General features: G+C 63.0%; 3 protein-coding genes across 4 annotated transcripts; 2 read left to right on the top strand and 1 right to left on the bottom strand.

Moving 5' to 3' along the window:
- Positions 1-379: 379 nt before the first annotated feature.
- On the top strand, positions 380-1701 carry EIF1 (eukaryotic translation initiation factor 1). The gene is made up of 4 exons (XM_037411167.1): positions 380-530; positions 778-941; positions 1057-1158; positions 1480-1701. Exons 1-4 carry the CDS (start codon positions 500-502, stop codon positions 1522-1524), a joined length of 342 nt encoding a protein of 113 aa, XP_037267064.1. The 5' UTR covers positions 380-499; the 3' UTR covers positions 1525-1701.
- A 5099-nt stretch (positions 1702-6800) lies between these two features.
- On the top strand, positions 6801-7312 carry LOC119158803 (gastrin/cholecystokinin-like peptide). Its single transcript, XM_037411168.1, has 2 exons — positions 6801-7008; positions 7135-7312. Exons 1-2 carry the CDS (start codon positions 6816-6818, stop codon positions 7257-7259), a joined length of 318 nt encoding a protein of 105 aa, XP_037267065.1. The 5' UTR covers positions 6801-6815; the 3' UTR covers positions 7260-7312.
- Positions 7313-7463: 151 nt separating this feature from the next.
- On the bottom strand, positions 7464-14895 carry HAP1 (huntingtin associated protein 1). Of its 2 annotated transcripts, XM_037411165.1 has the most exons (15): positions 14685-14895; positions 12777-12853; positions 12534-12650; positions 12325-12425; positions 11948-12056; positions 11733-11811; positions 11463-11593; positions 11309-11383; positions 11079-11216; positions 10929-10996; positions 10678-10845; positions 10156-10469; positions 9838-10056; positions 9303-9405; positions 7464-8513 (listed from the first exon to the last, which is right to left on the bottom strand). In XM_037411165.1, the coding sequence occupies exons 1-15, from the start codon at positions 14779-14781 to the stop codon at positions 8114-8116; spliced, it is 2196 nt and encodes a 731-aa protein (XP_037267062.1). In that variant the 5' UTR covers positions 14782-14895; the 3' UTR covers positions 7464-8113. The 2 variants fall into 2 exon arrangements, with proteins under 2 accessions (XP_037267062.1, XP_037267063.1); XM_037411166.1 differs by lacking the exon at positions 9303-9405 and having other exon boundaries at positions 8349-8513.
- Between the last annotated feature and the right edge of the window lie 2723 nt (positions 14896-17618).

Genomic DNA, 17618 nt, shown 5'->3' with positions numbered 1-17618 from the left:
CACGGCCGCGCCGCCCGCCAGCCCGCCGCAGCGCCGGGCCGCCCGGGGGACAGAGGCGGCGGCCGGGGCCGCTCAGGGGACGGGGTCGGCGGGGACGGGGCGGGGCTCAGCCCCTCAGGGACCCCCCGGCCCGGGCACGTCGCGGCCCCGGGCCCCGCCAGGCCCGGCCAGGCCCCCGCCGCACTGCGCACGCGCCGCCCCGCTCGCGCCCGGCCGCCCCCGACGCGCATGCGCCCGGCGCCTCTCGCGCCAGCCGGGGCGCGGCCGCGCTCGCCCGTGCGGCGTGACGCCATCGCTCGGCGACCAATCACCGCCCTCGCTTCCCGTGCGTGCTGGCGTCACACGGAGGCGGTATAAAAGCGGGCGGCGCCAGTCCCGCCCCCCTGACAGCGTCTCCAGCCGCCGCCGCGAGAGCATCCTCCGCCGAGACCCGCTCGCGCCGCCGCCGCCCCGCCGCTCCGCCGCCGCCGCCTCCGCCGAGGGAAGGGAAGCGTATCGTATGTCCGCTATCCAGAACCTCCAACCCTTCGGTGAGGCCCTTTGTGCGGCGGCGGGGCCGGGCCGGGGGGGAGCGGCCTGGGGGCCCCGCCCTGGGGCGGCCCCGCCCCGTGGCGCAGTTGCTATGCCCGGGGCCGGTTGCGTCAGCCGCGGCGGGGGGGGAGGGCGGGGCCTGGCGCTGACGGGCGGGCGGACTGGCCAATGGGAAGGCGGGGCGGCCAGTGGGAAGGCCAGTGGGCGGTGGCGGGCCGGGGGCTGACGGGCGCGCTCTCCCCCCAGACCCCTTTGCTGATGCAAGTAAGGGTGATGACCTGCTCCCTGCCGGCACTGAGGACTACATCCATATAAGGATCCAGCAGCGGAACGGCAGGAAGACCCTCACCACAGTCCAGGGCATCGCGGATGATTACGATAAAAAGAAACTGGTGAAAGCCTTCAAAAAGGTGGGTGCTGCGGGGGGAGCCTGGCGCAGCCCCTCGCCCGCACAGGGAGGGGGGGGCCGGGGGCGGCGTTTTCGGTGGGTGTCAATCCTGAGGAGGCTGTTGGTCTTTGTTGCAGAAATTCGCCTGCAATGGTACTGTAATTGAGCACCCCGAATATGGAGAAGTGATTCAGTTGCAAGGTGACCAGCGCAAGAACATATGCCAGTTCCTCGTGGAGGTAGGCAGTCTGCGGTGTGCGGCACGCGCCAGCTACCTGCTAACCCAAACACAAGTTTCCTTGTTAATAACTATGCGGGTTCTGATTCCCTTAGCTTTAGAAGAACAGGCTGATGGAGGAAGCTCGCTCTGTTCTTGAAATTCTTGCTTGAGGCAGCTACCGTCCGGCAAGGTTTTGCAGTAGCCATCTAACCTTTGTTCCAGACTTTAGGGGGGAGCAGAAACGCAACAGTTCTGTGGTGCCTGTAGCGTAGATGCGTATAGATGTGCACAGAGGTCTCTCTGCTTCGGTGTGCTGTAAAGTGCATTTTCTTTCTTACAGATTGGACTGGCTAAAGACGACCAGCTGAAAGTCCATGGGTTTTAAGTGCCTGTGGGTCACTGAAGCTTTATGCAAGAAGATTTCCTTACCATGAAATTCCCATCTCTCCCTTGTCATAAGTTTAAAACCAGCCGGTTTATGTAATGTAAAAATCTTGGGTCCACTGTTCAGTCTGGACTAGTGTAATTCAGTGATGTAATAAACTGACAAGAGCCCATGCTATCTCGTCTTGCTGTCCCTCATTTAACAGAGGTAAATCGGGCGTTTGGCATGGTCCAGCCTGAAGCTAAAAGTAACCAGATGTTCCAAGTTAAGCCAAGGGACTCAGCCTGTCAGTCCAGAGACTGTCCGGATCGCTCCTCAGTCCAGCTGCTCTTCCATCCCGATGGACGGTAACTCACGGTGCCTCCCGCAGTCCTACACAGAGCGAGGCACCAAGCGTGAGCCATGACATGGCACAGGGCGATAGCGCCTTCCCGCTAGGCAGTGTTGGCTCCTGGTGGCAGAGGGATTTGGGGAAGCTTGACTTTGAACAAGAGGGAGTAACTGAAGAGTGACCTCAAGGCTGGATGTCTGCAGTTCAGGCCTGGCAGATGCTGGTATCCTCCAAGCCCCAAGATACCGGGCTGGTGTACTGGAAGGAATTTGGGTTAAACTTTTGACAAGGGATCAATTTTGGACTAATGTAATGAGTATCATTGTAGAGAGCTGCAGAGCTTATGTGTTACTAGCAGCTGCTGCCTAATGCTCTGTGAAGTAACAGATTTTTGGTTTAATTTTTAATGTTTTATGTAATGTATTTAAAGTCTTATTTAAATAAAAATGGTTTTCAAAAGCATTCGCTTGGTGTGTTCCGTTGCTTTCCGGAGCCAAAGTGCCTCGCTTTCTGTTAGCAGTGAGGCTGGCTCGGTGCTTCTGGAGCAGCACCAGGGTGGGATGTGCAGCCCCGGGAGCGCTGTGGGAGTGGGAAGAGGAGCAGCCTGGGTGCTGTGCCTTGCGCGGAGCTGAGGAAAACCGCCTGTGAGTGTGTGGGTGTTGAGTCATTCCCTTCCTGGGCCGGAGTTCTGAACGTGCTGTGTTCCCTTCGGGTGGGTCAGCACTTCTGCTTCTGGCAGGGACAAACGGCTGCGGCGAGGGGGGGATCTGCCACCCGGGTCCCCGCTCTGCCACCACGCATGGGCTGAGGGGCGCTTCTCTCCGAGCTTGGGAGACCCCCAGCAAGCAAGAGTGAAGCCCCTCAGATAAAACGTGCCCTGTTAGAGCAGTTCTGGTTACAGGGGCTGCACCAGAGCGATGTGAAGTGTGCCACCGCCTGTACGACAGCAGCAGAAAGTCCGTGAGTGTCCCTGCGGGGCAGCCTGGCCCTGTCCATCCCGCGGCTGGCGATGCTGGCGCCCCCGCAGACCCAAGCCCGCTGGCTGCGAGGGCCAGGGTGCTCTGATGAGGCTGGCACCCTGCGCAGCGGCGGTTGGAAGGCAGGGAGCTGACCTGGGCAGCCACTTGTGCTTCTGGCACTTTCCAAAGAACAGCGTTGCATCCCATCACTCGCTACCTGCAACGAGCCTGATTTTCCAGCCTTTTTCCAGGTGCTGCGGCAGAGCGCTCGGTTTGCTTTGCCATTTAACTTTCCTGGGAGACTTCGCTCTTGAAAACCAAATTGTTCCAGTAACGCAAAGCACCTCGGGGTGCTCTGTGGAGGCCGGGGACCTGGAGGGCTGCCGGCACCCCGGCAAGCAAGCGCTGGCAGCGCTGTGGCCGGCGCTCACACTGGAGCACGTGCATGTGCCGCAGCACCACGCCATGCAATCTCCGAGCTGGTTCCGCTCCAAAATCCAGCTTCCCCAGCCTGCGCTGGAGCCTCGCTGAGCGCACGGAGCCGGGATTTCTCCTTGCTGGGCTTTGCCAGGCAGCTCACAGCCCTGAAAGATGGAGGCACCGGCTTGGCCCAGCATCCCTCTGCCAGCACGGGCCAGAAGCCTGGGCAGAGGCGAGCGATGCTCTAAGCAGCAGCCGTCATAGACCCGACCTTCGCGGTGCAACCAGGGCTGGCAGAATCGACCCCCCCCAGCTACCAACCTGCGTCAAGGGGCTGCGGAGCCCATCGCACTGGAGGAAGTGGCCGCTGCCTTCCCATCACCCTGACGGCTCATTTGGCCCAGATGAGCATTAAAATGAGAAATTGCAAAACAATTTGTTTGTTCCTTTTCAAAAAACCACTCGGCAGAGCGAGCGATTGACCGCTGCCGAGCAGGGGGGTGCCGAGCGCCGCCGCCTTCCTGCCCATTTAAAGCCCATTTATTCCGGGGCCGTTTGGGGAGCAGCGATACCAGCCCCCCTGAGCACCGGGGGCACGGGCTGGTGGTGACGTGCCCCCCCCCATCCGTGGCATGTCACTCCCACACATTTTATTGAAGGAGGGAGACAAATGTTCCCTGCAAAGATGAGGGTAAATAGAGGGAAGAGGAACTATCAATATTGGAAGAAAAGGGTGGTGGCAGCAAAGGATTTACCGGGGGGCGGGGTGGTGCTGGGGGGGCTGTGCTGGGTGGTGCTGAGCCTTGGGGTGGGCATGGCGTACCCCCAACCAGGGCGCTGGGGTTGGTGGCTGTGCATGGACAGAAGCAGGGAGCAGTGCCCACCCGTGCCACAACACCCCAAAGCTTTTCAGAGTGGGGGAGGGACACACAACAGAGCTGCAGAAATGGGGGGGGGGGGGACGGACACCAGAGCTGCAGAAATGGGCGGAAATACATGTATGGATACATATATACAGACATAGATGTAGGTATGTAGGTAGATACGTGTGTGTCTATATACACACACAGATGTATATGTAGACATGCATATATATGTAGAGACTTACACGTATAATAGGTGCAGTATAGCTTGAGCTATATATTAGGTACAGTATAGCTTATGTAGCAATCTTAATATACATACATATGCATATGTATACATATAGATACAGACAAATGTGCACACGTATGTTTATGTGGATGGAGAGTATATGGGGCAATTGCCCCCTATTGTATGTGCATAATATGTGTGTGTGTATACATATAAACATATAACATGTACACAGACAGCAACACACACATGCCACTGGGGCAGGTTGCCCCATATAGTCTCCACACATACACGTATATACGCAGACAGCCACACATACATGTGTGTACACACACACACACACTGGGGCAAATTACAGCTGTATGTACAGCTATCGGTTGTATCTATAGCTATACCTTTGTAGCTATACCTCCATTTCTGTCTAGATGGAGCTATACATATGTGTGTATGTATAAGCTGTGTATGCATTTAATTATGCATCTATTTAAACACAAAGATATAAATTATACACACCTACACATATACAGGTATGTGTGCACACACAGTGCTGTGGCCAATGGCTCCATACAGCTGCCTTGCAAATAAACCTACCTACACACATACATCTGTATGCGTACATATAGATGTATACAGTCATCTGTCTATGCATGAATGCATGGCGGACAGACAGACTAAACACGGGAGCAATCACCTCACACACACCCCGAACTCTAACAGTATATTTCTGTCTAGATCTACATGTATGTATATACATCTATATATACATCTGCAGCTACATCTGTATCCTTTAGTTAGTTATATATGCATGGATATATGTATTTACATGCATAAATATCTGCGTGTTTGTGTATATGTATGTATATACAGAACTCGAAGTATTTCTAAGTATGTATGTGGGTATATAGATAGGTATGTATAGGTGTGTGCGTGTGTTCAGCTAGATAAATAGCTATACTTTTCTATATACATACGTGCAGCCAAGGCTAAGTACCCTGCAGCTAACTCCACCTAGATTTATATTTCCATACATCCATATGTAGCTATATATGAACATACCTATATGTGTATACAAGTACCTATATCTGTATATGTGCATGTATGCGTATGTATATGGACATATGCATGTGTATCTATGGATACAGCACTATCAGGCTGTGCATGTGTGTGCGTGTATTTATATGGGCACTCAGTCTATGCATACACATGTGTACATGCAATATATATAGCTATATACACACAGAGAGCTATAGCTACAGCTATACATGTTTATATGTATCGAGATATATATATGTATCTGTATGTGTATAGATGCTATACCTATGGATGTTTATATGTAGCTATACACATATACCTGTATGTGTGTATACATCGATCTAAATGTGTGTATGTATAAAATACACACATGTAGAGGATGGGTATGGCTGGATAAAGCGGTTATATGTTTGTTTATGCATACCGCCTACAGCCACGTATACGTGTGCCCGTGGGGCGCTGGGGGGTGCGGAGCCGCCCCGGGGTGGGGCAGCAGTGGCAGCGCCTTTAAAAGTGGGACCGAGCTGGAGCCGCCCTGGACAGACCCCCCGGCCCCCCGCCCCTCCGAGCCCCACACCCAGCAGGTGAGTCCCAGGGGGACCAGGGGGACCGGCCAGAGGCCACTCGGGGACTGGCTGGGAGAGAGGAACGGAGGGAGCTTGGGGACCGGTGAGAGGGGTGGAGGGGACTTGTGGACCAGGTGAAGAGGGATGGAGGGGACTTGGGGACCAGATGGGAGGGACAGAGGGGACTTGGGGACCAGGTGAGAGGGGTGGAGGGGACTTGGGGTCCAAATGGGAGGGTAGGAGGGACCTTGGTACCAGACAGAAGGGATGGAGGGCACTAGATGAGAGGGATGGAGGAAACTTGGCGACGAGGTGAAGAGGGAAGGAGGGGATTTGGGGTCCAGCCAAGATGGACAGAGGGGACTTGGGGACCAGACGGGAGGGACAGAGGGGACTTGGGGACAAGGTGAGAGGGTCAGAGGCGATTTGGGGGTGAGGTGAGAGGAATGGAGAGGACTCAGGGTCCAGACAGAAGGGACAGAGTAGACTTGGGAACCAGATGAGAGGTGCAGAGAGGACTTGGGGACTGGCCATACCATGGGGACAAGTTCAAGGAGCATTTGAACAACACGTTTAGTCATATGGTTTAGTTTTCGGTATTCCTGCAAGGAGCAGGGAGTTGGACTTGATGGTCCTTATGGATCCCCCCAACTTGATTCTATGGCTCATGGGGATTTGGGGACCAGCCGGGAGAGAGGGATGGAGAAGGCTTGCAGACTACATGGGAGGGATGAGGGGACTAAGGGGCCCATTGGGAGGGACAGAGGGGACTTGGGAACTGGCCATATCCTGGGGACAAGCACCCTGCTCCCCTCACCGCAAGCTGAGCACGTGTCCTCGGTTCGGTGGCTGCAGCCCCCTGCTCTCCTTCCCCACTCGGTCTCGCCAGCCATGAAGGTGGTGTGCATCAGCCTCACCCTCACCATCGTGGTGACCGCCTGCCTGTGCCGGCCCGCAGCGGAGGCGCCAGGCACTGCACGGGACCCCCACCAGCCCCCCGCCAGCCTGATCCGGCGGGACTGGCCCGACTCCCTGTCCCAGGAGCAGAAGCACCTCGTCCAGTTCCTGCCCCACATCTTCACAGGTACCGGGATGCACAGGGTGGGCAGCCCTCGGGGGGCTCCATAAGGCACAGCCCAGCCCCCGCCCCCCCCCCCCATGCCAGCTCCCAGCCCGGGGCAGCTCTAACCTGCTGCCCTTGTCCCAGCAGAGCTGAGTGACCACAAGGGCTACGTGCACGGGGACAAGGGGATGGAGGCTCTGCACGACCACTACTACCCCGACTGGATGGACTTCGGCCGCCGCAGCGCCGAGGACTCCCCCGATGCCGTGTAGCTGCTGGGCTGGCCACGCTGTGCACAGCACCGGCACGCTCGGTGCATGTCTCTTCCCGCAATAAAGCTTTGGCACTACGGCTGCTGCTGCTCGTGTCTTTGCTGGGAAGAGCTGGGAGGGGGCACAGTCAGGTGGGCTTCACCCCCAACCCCACCAGGAAGCGCAGGGCAGAGAGATGCAACAGCAGAGACATGGCACACCGCATGAGCTGCTTCGTGACTTCACATTTATTTAACAGAGGACGGGGCACGGCCGGAGCAACCGCTACATCCTGAGAAATACCCACCACCGGTGTCTCCCGAGCCAGGGGGGGGGCTGCTGCTACTGCTATTGCATGGGCAGGAAAACGTTTAAAACCACTATTCCCTTTAAAAGCCAGCCGAGATGCTGGGCCTGGGGTGGGAGGTCTCACCTCGGCCCAGACTGGTCCTCCCGAGCCCCCCAAAGGGCCGAGCTGCCCTTTGCTCCTCCAACAGGCTCCACAGAAGTAGGAACAGTTTATTGCCAGCAAGTGGCTCCTGCGAAGGGTCCGTACCCCCCCAGTGGGGGAACAGGGAGAGCCAGAACCCCCTGCCCAGAGCTGCCCCCCCCCAGCATCACCACACACAGCTCCAGGTACACAGGACCCCTGCCCCAGCGTAACACGGGGCCAGGGAGCATCGCACTGGGGCCACGGGGCACCACAGGGGTCTGTCCTCGCAGCCAGGGCAAAGCCCCTCGATCCGGGGCTGGGGGTGCTGCAGGTCCTGGGGCAGCACCAGGGCTGAGGCTGACAGCCTGGCCCATCTCCATTCCCAGTGGATGGGGACAAAGGGGACGAGTCTCATCCTGAGCTTGGGGGCTCCGCAGCACCGTCAGGTCAGCACGCCCCGGGCTCTCCCACGCTCCACTCGGGCGTAGGACATCTCCCCTCTGGCCACCACCTTGTCCAGCCCCAGACGCCGCAGATTCTCCACCAGGTTCAAGCTGAAGATGCTGCTCCTGGGTGGGGGTCTGTCCTGCCCCCCGGGCGCAGGGAAGGGCCGGGTGTCAGCGTGCTGGAGGTCCTGGGAGGGGAGCTGGAGGGGCCACTGCGGCCCCAATCCTGGCACTGAGGCAGAGATGCCCTGCACCAGCAAGAGCCTGACAAGTCCCAGGGGGGTGCTCGGGGGTCCGGGGCCAGGTGTCAGAGTGGGGTAAGACAGGTCCGGTGAGGGGCTGCCAGGGCTCAGCCCCGCAAAGGGCCCACAAGAAGGCACGACGGCGTTATACAGACTGGAGGGGAAGAGAGAGGAGAAGTGGCGGTCAGTGGGGGGTCCTGTCCTGGGGGATGCTGCCGCAGGTGTCGGGGGGGGGGGGCCCTCAGGCAGAGCAGGGCCCCCTTTCCTCCTTCTCACATGCTCCATTCAGCTAATGGGAGACCCCCATGCTTGCAGCATTGCCCAGGGCCCCCAAGCTGATGGCACGGTGCTGGGGGGGGGGGCTGCAGCCATGGTCCCCCCCACAGCTCCCAGGCAGCCAGGAGGGGACAGGTCGCGGTTGCTGCTCCACAAGCATTTTGCAAACATGCAGGGTTTTGTCTAACAGCGCAGTGAACTCCAGCTCACACCAGCCCCCAACAAGCCTTGGAGGGGCTCATTAGGGCTAAGTAACAGTGCTCATTAATTAAGGGGCAGCCCAGTGCCTGGCTGGGGGAAAGGTCCTGGCTGATGCACAAGTGCAGGGAGGAGGAAGCCACGTCTGCTCCCAGGGAAGGAAAGTCCCTGCCGGTGCCAGGAGCCAACGCTGCTCCATCCCTGGGGACCTGTGGTCCAGGCTTTCCTTCCCATGGGGGTGCTGCAGCACAGAGGGGGGGGGCTGGTCCCAGCAGCCTGGCGGGTGCACATCCCCAGGCACACAGCCACTCATGCAACCACATTTGGGGACATTTCAAGCGCCAGGCGTGGCTCAGGGGCTGCAGGCGGCTTCGAGCTGCACAGGGCCAGGCATGAGGAGAGGAGAGGGCTGGGGGAGGGCAGGGGGCTGGGGTGGCAGTGCAGGCGGTGGGGGGGCCACGCGCCTTACCTGGGTGTCACAGTGGTGATCTCAGTGGTGGGGTGGAGGATGTGGCAGGTGGTGATGGTGAAGGTAGACAGGGTCTGGGGAAGGTTGTTAACAGAGAGGAACACTGGAAGGGACAGGAGACACGGGGTTAACAGGGAGGGGGGGGCGGCACGACACAGACGGGGAGCTGGGCTCTGGGCAGAGGGGGGGCGAAGCTGGGCTGGGAGCTGCCACCCCCAGCAGAAAGCTGCATGCACGGGGCACAGCTCCAGCAGCAGTTAGCTCCGGCGCTTGCTCTGAGCACAACTGGGAGCAGGACCCGAGGCTGCTCCCAGACCTGTCCCTTGCAGGCGGCCGGGCACACTCGCATGCCAGCTGCGGGACAGCCCTCCTGCAGGTGCGGCTGCAGGAGCATCCCTGCGGGGACAGATGCGGGGCAGGGACAGGCTGCTGCAAGAGGGGGGGAGAGGGCGGCGGGGGGTAGGGGACAGCCTGGGCAGGAGGGCAGGAGCATCCTGGGGGCCGCGTCCCCTCCGGCCCCTTGCCCCGCGCTCACCCCCGGGGCGCTCCTTGGCTTTGGCAGGCGTTGAGGTAGGGAGCAGCTGGAAGGAGCCGGCGTCCACGTCGTCCTCCTCCAGGTCGTTGAGGCTGTAGACCTCCTCCAGGTCAATGTCCAGCTGCCTGAAGTCTTTGGTGAGCACCCCGGGACGGGGCACCAGGATCCCACCCAGGTTGGGCCGTGCCAGCTGCTGCCAGTGGTGGAGAGTCACAGAGCCTGGGTGGGGAGGGACACAGCCAGGGGGGATCAGCTGGTGTCGTGGGACCCCCCCAGCACCTCCAGCTCTGCACACTGGGAAGTCCCCCACCCCCTCACCTTCCAGGGGCTTCACAATCTGCAGCTTGTCAGGCAGGTAGGTGAGGGAGCTGAGGGAAAAGCCGGAGCCAGCGGTGAGCTCCGAGCCCCCTGAGTAGTTGGTCCCGGTGGAGATGATGCTCTCATTGGGGGTGAGGAAGCCACTGGAGCTCTCGCCATCCCTCAGCCGCCAAAGCTTGCGCTCCCGCTCGGCCTCGAAGAAGGAACGTTCCTCCGAGGCATGGCTCTGCTGCCGCACCGACAGCCGCTGCACCGCTGCCTCCAGGTCCTGCTGCCCGGGGGCCACCCGGGGCTCCTCTCCGGCCCCCTCGGCCCTGCCAGCGGGCGCACATTAGGGTGCTTGGGGCCACAGTCCTGCACCACCCCGCACCATGCCAGACCCCAGCCAGCAGCAGGATCCAGCCGCGCATGCCCCCCACCCCCTCCCCAGGCTGGCCACATTGATTAATGCTCCGATGGGATCAACATCTCGCCAAGAGCCCAGCTCCATCCCGCCCAGCCCATTCCCGCTGCAGCACTCACTGGGTGCCCCCTGGGCCGGAGCAGCTGGTGTGGGGGGTGCTGGCCCCTCCGGAGGTGGCAGCTGACAACTGCTTGGAGCCCGGCATGTTGTGGGGAGACTCTGAGCAAGACTTGGCTTTGGCCGCCTGGTTCACCGCTTTCACCGTCTCAAAGACGCGCCGGTAGCTCCTGCGGGCAGGGACGGACCCTTGAGCCAGCCCCCCCAGACCCTGCCTCATGGGCCAGCACAAGCCACCGCTGCCAGCACTCACTTGTAGTCCGAGGAGGAGCTGTCTGCCCCCTTCCTCATCGTCCCCTTGATCTCAGCCGCCAGCGAGTCCTGGAGACATGGGAGACCCGGTGTCAGCAGAGGGGAGAGCGGAGCCCTCCACCCCCCCACCCTGCCCGTGCCCCCCGCTCACCACGGGCAGGAGGCTGGGTGCGCCGTAGCGGCTGACGGTGCTGTTGGGCAGGCTGCGGCTGCGCAGGCTCTTGACCTCCTCCTGGGCCTCCTGCAGCATCCCGCCACACTCCGTGTACTTCTCCTGCAGGTCCCGCAGCTGCGGGCACGGGCACAGCTCAGGCATGGCCCCGGCAGAACAGGACCCCCCAGCAGCTGAGGCACCCACAGCGGGACCCTTGCAGGGCTCACCTCCATCCGCAGCTGTTGCTGCACCTCCTTGGCCACAGCCAGGTGCTGCTGGAGCTCCTCCACCTCCGAGCCGTACTGTGGACAGAGTGGGCAGGTCAGGGGGCTGTGCCCCGTGCTCCCCTGGCACCCCCCGGCACGGGCAGGGGACACTCACCGTGCGGCACTTCTGCTGCAGGTCCGCGACCTGCGCCAGGAGCTGGCTGATGTCCTCCTGCTGCCGCGCCGTGTCCTCCGCCTTGCGGGCCAGCTCGTTGGAAAGGTAAACCACCTGCTGGCTCGCTTCGGCTGGGGGAGACCCAGGGTCCATCAGCACCAGGGCACGGCCCCCCAGCCCCAGCCCATGCAGCAATGCTGGGCAGTGCCTGCAGACCCCCCAGCCCAAGCGTGGAGAGGAGCTGCCCCCGGCGAGCCCACCCCCACGTACAGAACTGCTCCACACAGTCAATCATCAGCTGCTGCTCCTGGTCCTCGTACCGACAGGTCTCGGTTGCGATGTTGGTGGCCTGGGGGAGAGGGTCGGAGGGGCTGAGTGCGACAGGCAGGACCTGCAGCCTCCCCAGGGCCCAGCTCAGGCCCCCAGCAGCGAGTGGGGCAGAGGTGGGCACAGAGAGGGGCGTCCCACCAGCCGGCTCCGCTCACCTCCATGCGAAGCTTCTGGTTCTCCTCCTCCAGGCACTTGAGTTTCTGCTGCAGCGTGTCGTACTGGAAGTACTGCTGCAGGGACAGCGAGGACTCGTGCCGGCGCAGCCTGCAGATGGCAGGGAGGGCGCTGAGCACCTGCAGTGTGGGCAGGATGGGGCTGCCCACCCAGCACCCTGCCCCCAGCTCCCAGGCAGGCATTTGCAGCAGCCCAGCTCTGTGGGGCTGGACCCACGGCTGCCGTGGGAGGGAAAGGACCACCAGCCCTGGTGCTACCCCAGGGTGGTGATGGCTCCTGCCCAACGCTTCTGCACCTGCACAGCCCCCCAGGAGCAGCCCTGCCCTGGGCGAGCGGTGGGACAGGGACCCCCACTCACGGTGTGGAGGTGGTGGAGGTGGGCTCGCTCTCCTCCGTCGTGGTGGTGTAGAAGTGGAGCAGGTCGTCCCGCATGGAGACCTCGTGGCGCAGCTGCGCAATCTGGGAGGGGAAGGGGCTTTCAGGGCACAGTCGAGGGGACCACAGCCACCCCTGGCCCCCAGGCACACAGGGGGCTGAGCCCAGGACCCCAGCCCCAGGGGCCGTTACCTCCTCTTTGGCCAACTCCAGCTGCTCCTCCAGCAGCTCGTTGCGCTCAGTCAGGCCCCGGTTCTGCTTCAGCAGGGACTGCCCGATGCGCGCTGCTAGCTCCAGGTCCCGCTCCTTCTGCAAGGGGCAGGGCTGTGTCATCCAGGGCCCATCCCCTGCTCTGCCCCCTACCCCCCAGCCCTCACCCACCCCTGCATCCCTGAGGTCCCATCGGTCCCCACGCCAGGCCAGGGACCAGCATACCTCATCCAGCAGGTTGGTGACAGCATCAATGTCGTGGTAGGTTTTTGTGATCCTGACCACCCGCTCAGTGCACAGGACTGGGGGAAAAGGGAGAAAGGAGAAGGGTGAGACCCCCCCGCACTGTGTCCCCCTGCTGCCTCCTGCCCCATGTCACTGCTGCCCATCAGCTGCCCTGCATGGTGGAGGGGACAGGAGGTGGCTGCTGCAGGTGACACGAGGCTGCTCCGTGCTGGTCACCAAAAAGGAGTTTTTATCTGCTTGGCAGCACCAGCCGTGGTGCAGGGCAGAGGCAGGCAGGGATGCTCACAGCTGTGACAGCATCACAGCAAACGGGATGTTCCCACCTCGCCCCCCAACCCTGCCCACATCCTAGGGCAGCAGGAAAGATGCTGACCCCCCCCCCTCGCTGCACCCACCACCCCAGTCTGGACATAGTGCCAGCCCCACCATGGGACACAGGGATACGGGAAGGAGGGATGGGGAACGGCGGGCAGCAGAGATGGGATCAGAGGCGACATCTCTGGCATAAAGCAGGCTGGAGCTCCAGTATAAATAGCAGTGGGTGGCACCACACCGAGCTGGGCTCACAGGCAGCGTCCCCTCCAATCTGTCCCCAGCCCCCTCCCCCAGATCTCCCCCTGGGAAGCCAGCCCTGCCCTAGTTTCTCCCTGGAGAAGCTGGCCAAGGCAGAGTGCATCCTCTCAGGATGCTGCACCCCACACCCACCCGATGCCCCTCCAGCTGCAGCAGCGCAGCGATCCACGCTGAGCCACAGGGCAAAGGCAGCTGCAGGAGCACAAGCCGGTGCAAGGGCACAAGCAGTTGCAGGCAGGTCATCTCTGTATCGAGCAGCTGCATCAAGCTGGGCCCCAGCTAAAGCTCTGCCTCCTCCCCTGCCGTTATCTGGGTCTCTGGCAGGGAGAGGTGGCGTGAGGATGGGGACGTCTGTCCCCCCAGCACCAATCCTGCCAACTGTGCCTGCAGAAGCTGCCAGACAGCGCTGGGCACGCACCCAGATGGCAGCTGCACGGTGGGAGCGAGCTGGCAGTGAGCACAAAGCCCCAGACCCTGCCTGCACCCTGGGCCCTGCCTGCACCCCACAGCTGCTCCCAGCACCGCCTTTGATGTCCAGCTGCCCCCAGTGCCCGTGCCTCAGTTTCCCCTGCAGAGCAGCACCGGCTGCACTCAGAACCTGCACCCCCAGCCGTGGCAACACTCCCCAGCTGGGCAGACAAAGTGGGTTAACTGGAGAGGCTCAGTCACACAAATCCCATTACGCCCCGGCCGGGGTTGTGTAATGGCGTGCACGTGTTGTCATGGCAAAGCCCCCACCTGACACCCCCATCCCACCGGGTCCCCCACTGCCCTGGGTGCTGGCCCCGCACCCCCGTGGGCACGTAGCCCAGCGGGCACGTCTGTGGGGAGAGGGGCTGACCCCCGCCCCAGCCTCACCCCCCTCCCCGCGCCCCAACGGGGGCTGCGCCCTGCAGGGGTCCCCGACTGCACCTCGTCAGGCCCCTGAGCCATTAATTGGAAATAATTAGAGCATGAGCATCGTTACAGTTTGAGCGAGCAGCAGGCCCTGGGACGCACCGGGGGCTGCAGCGCTGGCAAACACATCAACCCCCGCCCCACCGCGGGCCTGATCCGGCGCAACGCGGGGACCCGCGCCCCACGGCGGGGCACAGCCCCATCCCCATGCCCCCCCCCCGGCCCCCTGCCCGCTCCCCGCCGCGGGGACAGCCCTCCCTGCGCTCAGGGTGGCCCAGCGGCCCCCAAGGGACCCGGCGCGGTCAGGGGGGCCGGGGCTGCGCACCCCGCGGCGGGAGACGCACGGACCGGGCGGGGAGGGGGGGGGGGGTCACAGCACCCGCCCGGGGGAGAGACCCCGGCCCGAGCCGCCCTCACCTTCCTCCAGCTCCCGGGCGAGGGGGTCGGCGCCGGCGCCCCGCTCCGCGTTCCCGTTCAGCTCGTCGTAGGCGGCGGGGCTGCTCCAGATCTCCATCGTGCCGTGCCGTGCCGAGCCGAGCCCACCGCAGCGCAGCGCAGCCGACCCCACCGCAGCCGCTCAGCCGAGCCCACCGCAGCCGAACCGAGCCGAGCCGTGCCGAGCCGAGCCCACCGCAGCGCAGCGCACCCCACCGCAGCCGCTCAGCCCAGCCCACCGCAGCCGAACCAAGCCGTGCCGAGCCCACCGCAGCCGAACCGAGCCGTGCCGAGCCGAGCCCACCGCAGCCGAACCAAGCCGTGCCGTGCCGAGCCGAGCCCACCGCAGCCGCCCAGCCGAGCCGAGCCGGTCGCTCCCGCCCCTATTTATAGGGTCGCCCCGTCTCCGCGCACCTGCCGGGAGCGTCCCACCGCGGCGGGGCCGGGGCCGGGGCTGGGGGCGGGGCCGGGGGCTCCCCCCGCTCCCCCCGCTCCCCCCGCGGCGTGGGGAGGCTCGCTGCTGCACGCTCCCCCGAAAGGCCTTGGGGACACGGTCCCTGTCAGGGTGTCCCCGGGGCATGCTCTCCATCAGGCACCCCAGGCGTCCTGGGGACCCACTGGGACAATCCTGCTCAGCCCTGGGGTGCTGGTGCAGCTGGGCTCTGTGTCCCGCCTCTCGCCCCCCAGCCTGTGGATGTGGGGGGGTCTGGGCACGCGGGTCCCCACGGGTGGTGGTGAGTGCTGACCACCGAGAGGGGACACTGAGGGGTCACCGGTCCCTGAGCAGCAGCTGCGCTGGGCTGACCCAACAGGTCACACACAGACGGCGGCTTCTGCCCCTTAGGAGGGACGAGGGGAGGTCTCGGGTCCTTCCCCCAAGCCCCGGGCTGCAGGGCTGGGGTCCCCGGCACGGCCGGCTTATGCCCGGGTACAGCCTTTGCCACAGCTCCCTGCCCCGTGCCAGGCCAGCCTTGCTCCGCTTCCGCAGGCCTGGGTCCCACACAGCCCACCGCAAATCCTGCATGTGCGGGTGCCCAGTGCGGTGCTGGGACCTGCCAGGTCCCCAAGCCAGCAAAGGGCTTTTCCATCCCCCTCCAACCTGCCCTGCTCAGCACCCCCCTACTCTGAGCATGGGCCCCCCCGGGCCCCATCCAGGCTGCCCCACGCTCCCTGGCTGGCACACTCAGCACCCCCACAACCACACTTGTGCGAAGGCAGCACCGAAGCAGAAGAGCTGAATAAATCATCCCGTGCTGAATTATGGAGGAGCTGGCTGGCACGTAACACAAGCCTCACTGCTGGGGGGGGCAGCGGGGCTGCACCGAAGACCCCATGCCACAGCACCACGACGCACTGAGCGTGATGCTGGTAACGCCAACGTAGGCACCGCCTGCCCCCATCACCTGTCCCAGTGTTGTTTCTCATTAGTACCGAGTTAATCGATGAATCGGCAAGGCTGGGGGCTGGAGCTGCCCCTCATCATCGCATGGTGCTTTTATTTGCCTGCTGGACCCCCACCAGCTGGGACCCTGACCCAAACCGCGTCCTGCTGTAACCACTGGACCCTCCATCCCAGCCTCTCCCTCCTCCTTGCACCGGTGTTTCTGCCGAGTGGGAGGACAGGGACCCAGCCAGCTCACCTGGGCACCCACCCCCAGGGACCCCAAGGACACAAGTGAGCATCTTGGCATCCACGGGCAGGAGACGCTTCTTCCTAATCCCCTCCCCAGGGATTTGCTCCTCCGGGCAGGTCCCCTGCGTCTCTGCACAAGCAGATTACAGGGGGCTATTTCTGATGGCGGCTTAGAGGTTTGGGTAAAGGGATGAGGCGGCGCGGGCCCCCTCCGCGCCAGCACATGCCGGTGGCACTGGAGGCACCGAGGAACGCGACCCGTGGGGCACCCAGTGCTGAGCAGGGCTGTGCCCACGGGGAGGGGATGGGGGTGCCTGGGGTCCTGCTGAGTGCCCTGCTCCCTGCCCTGTGGCGTGCAAACGGGATTTGGGGCTCAACCCCTTACGCTGTTGCTGCAGGGTAGGGGGTGCTGATGGCTGGGGGCTGCACCCCGCTGCCTGCTGAACAGGGAGGGGAGCAGCTGGATGGGGAAGGCTGCAAGCAGAAGCAGGGCACGGCAGGGGGTTGTCCCCAGCGCAGCCTGCCGCAGGCAGGGGGGTGGGAGCGGGGCCAGCAGGCTGGCTGGGCCCCCAGCCCCATCTGTCTCCTGCTGCCCCACATCCATCCCCCAGCCCCTTGCTCTAATCCCGTCCCCGTCACGCGTGGGCCAGAGGCAGACACAAAGCAGAGATAATCCCCCTGTCCCCCCGCCGCTGACCCTCGACCCCGCACCCTGAGCGGGGCTGGCTGCATCACCACAGGGCATCGCCCCCCGCGACCATGGGGGCTGTGAGTGTCTCCCCCCAGGCACCCACACCCCACCGCTCCGGGGGCTTTGCTGGCAGCAGTGGCTCTGTGCCCACCTCGGCCACTCCAGGTTTGGTGGGGCAGTGGCCATGGGGGTCACCGGCACCCGTCCCCCTGCCAGTGTCCCACCCCAGAGAGGCACGGCACAGGGCAGGGGTCCCGGGAGACAACGGGGGCTGCCTTCGAGCATCCGACTCAGCCCAGCAGAAGCTGCTCCCAGAATTAGCCCGGGATGTTCTGGCCAAGGAAATCCAGCCCATCAATCCCATTAGCAGGATTAGCTCCTGCGCTGCCCCGGCCCAGTGCCACCAGTCCTGCCTGTGCCCGCTGCCCTCGCCAGCCCCACCGCCCCGGACGGGGCACTCACGGAAATACCGAAGGGTCTCCTCGATCTGCTGGGGGGTGAGGGGGGGCACAGGCTCTGGGGGGGCGGGGGGGGCACGCAGCCAGTCCTCATGGTCATAGCCGAAGAGGGTGTCAGCCCGCAGCGTGTAGCG

The sequence above is a fragment of the Falco rusticolus genome, chromosome 18 (assembly GCF_015220075.1).
Source record: "Falco rusticolus isolate bFalRus1 chromosome 18, bFalRus1.pri, whole genome shotgun sequence".
Classification (NCBI taxonomy): Eukaryota; Metazoa; Chordata; class Aves; order Falconiformes; family Falconidae; genus Falco; species Falco rusticolus.
This window is presented reverse-complemented; position numbering and strand designations above follow the sequence as displayed.

Excerpts from the sequence above, each read along its gene's own strand:
- EIF1 (XM_037411167.1), top strand. The coding sequence starts at position 500 with ATGTCCGCTATCCAGAACCTCCAACCCTTCG. Across the intron at positions 531-777 it reads CCAGAACCTCCAACCCTTCG|ACCCCTTTGCTGATGCAAGT; the intron begins GTGAGGCCCTTT and ends CTCTCCCCCCAG. Across the intron at positions 942-1,056 it reads TGGTGAAAGCCTTCAAAAAG|AAATTCGCCTGCAATGGTAC; the intron begins GTGGGTGCTGCG and ends TCTTTGTTGCAG.
- HAP1 (XM_037411165.1), bottom strand. The coding sequence starts at position 14,781 with ATGGAGATCTGGAGCAGCCCCGCCGCCTACGACGAGCTGAACGGGAAC. Across the intron at positions 12,651-12,776 it reads TCACCAACCTGCTGGATGAG|AAGGAGCGGGACCTGGAGCT; the intron begins GTATGCTGGTCC and ends TGCCCCTTGCAG. Across the intron at positions 11,217-11,308 it reads AGCAACAGCTGCGGATGGAG|CTGCGGGACCTGCAGGAGAA; the intron begins GTGAGCCCTGCA and ends CCGTGCCCGCAG.
- LOC119158803 (XM_037411168.1), top strand. The coding sequence starts at position 6,816 with ATGAAGGTGGTGTGCATCAGCCTCACCCTCACCATCGTGGTGACCGCC. Across the intron at positions 7,009-7,134 it reads CCTGCCCCACATCTTCACAG|AGCTGAGTGACCACAAGGGC; the intron begins GTACCGGGATGC and ends TTGTCCCAGCAG.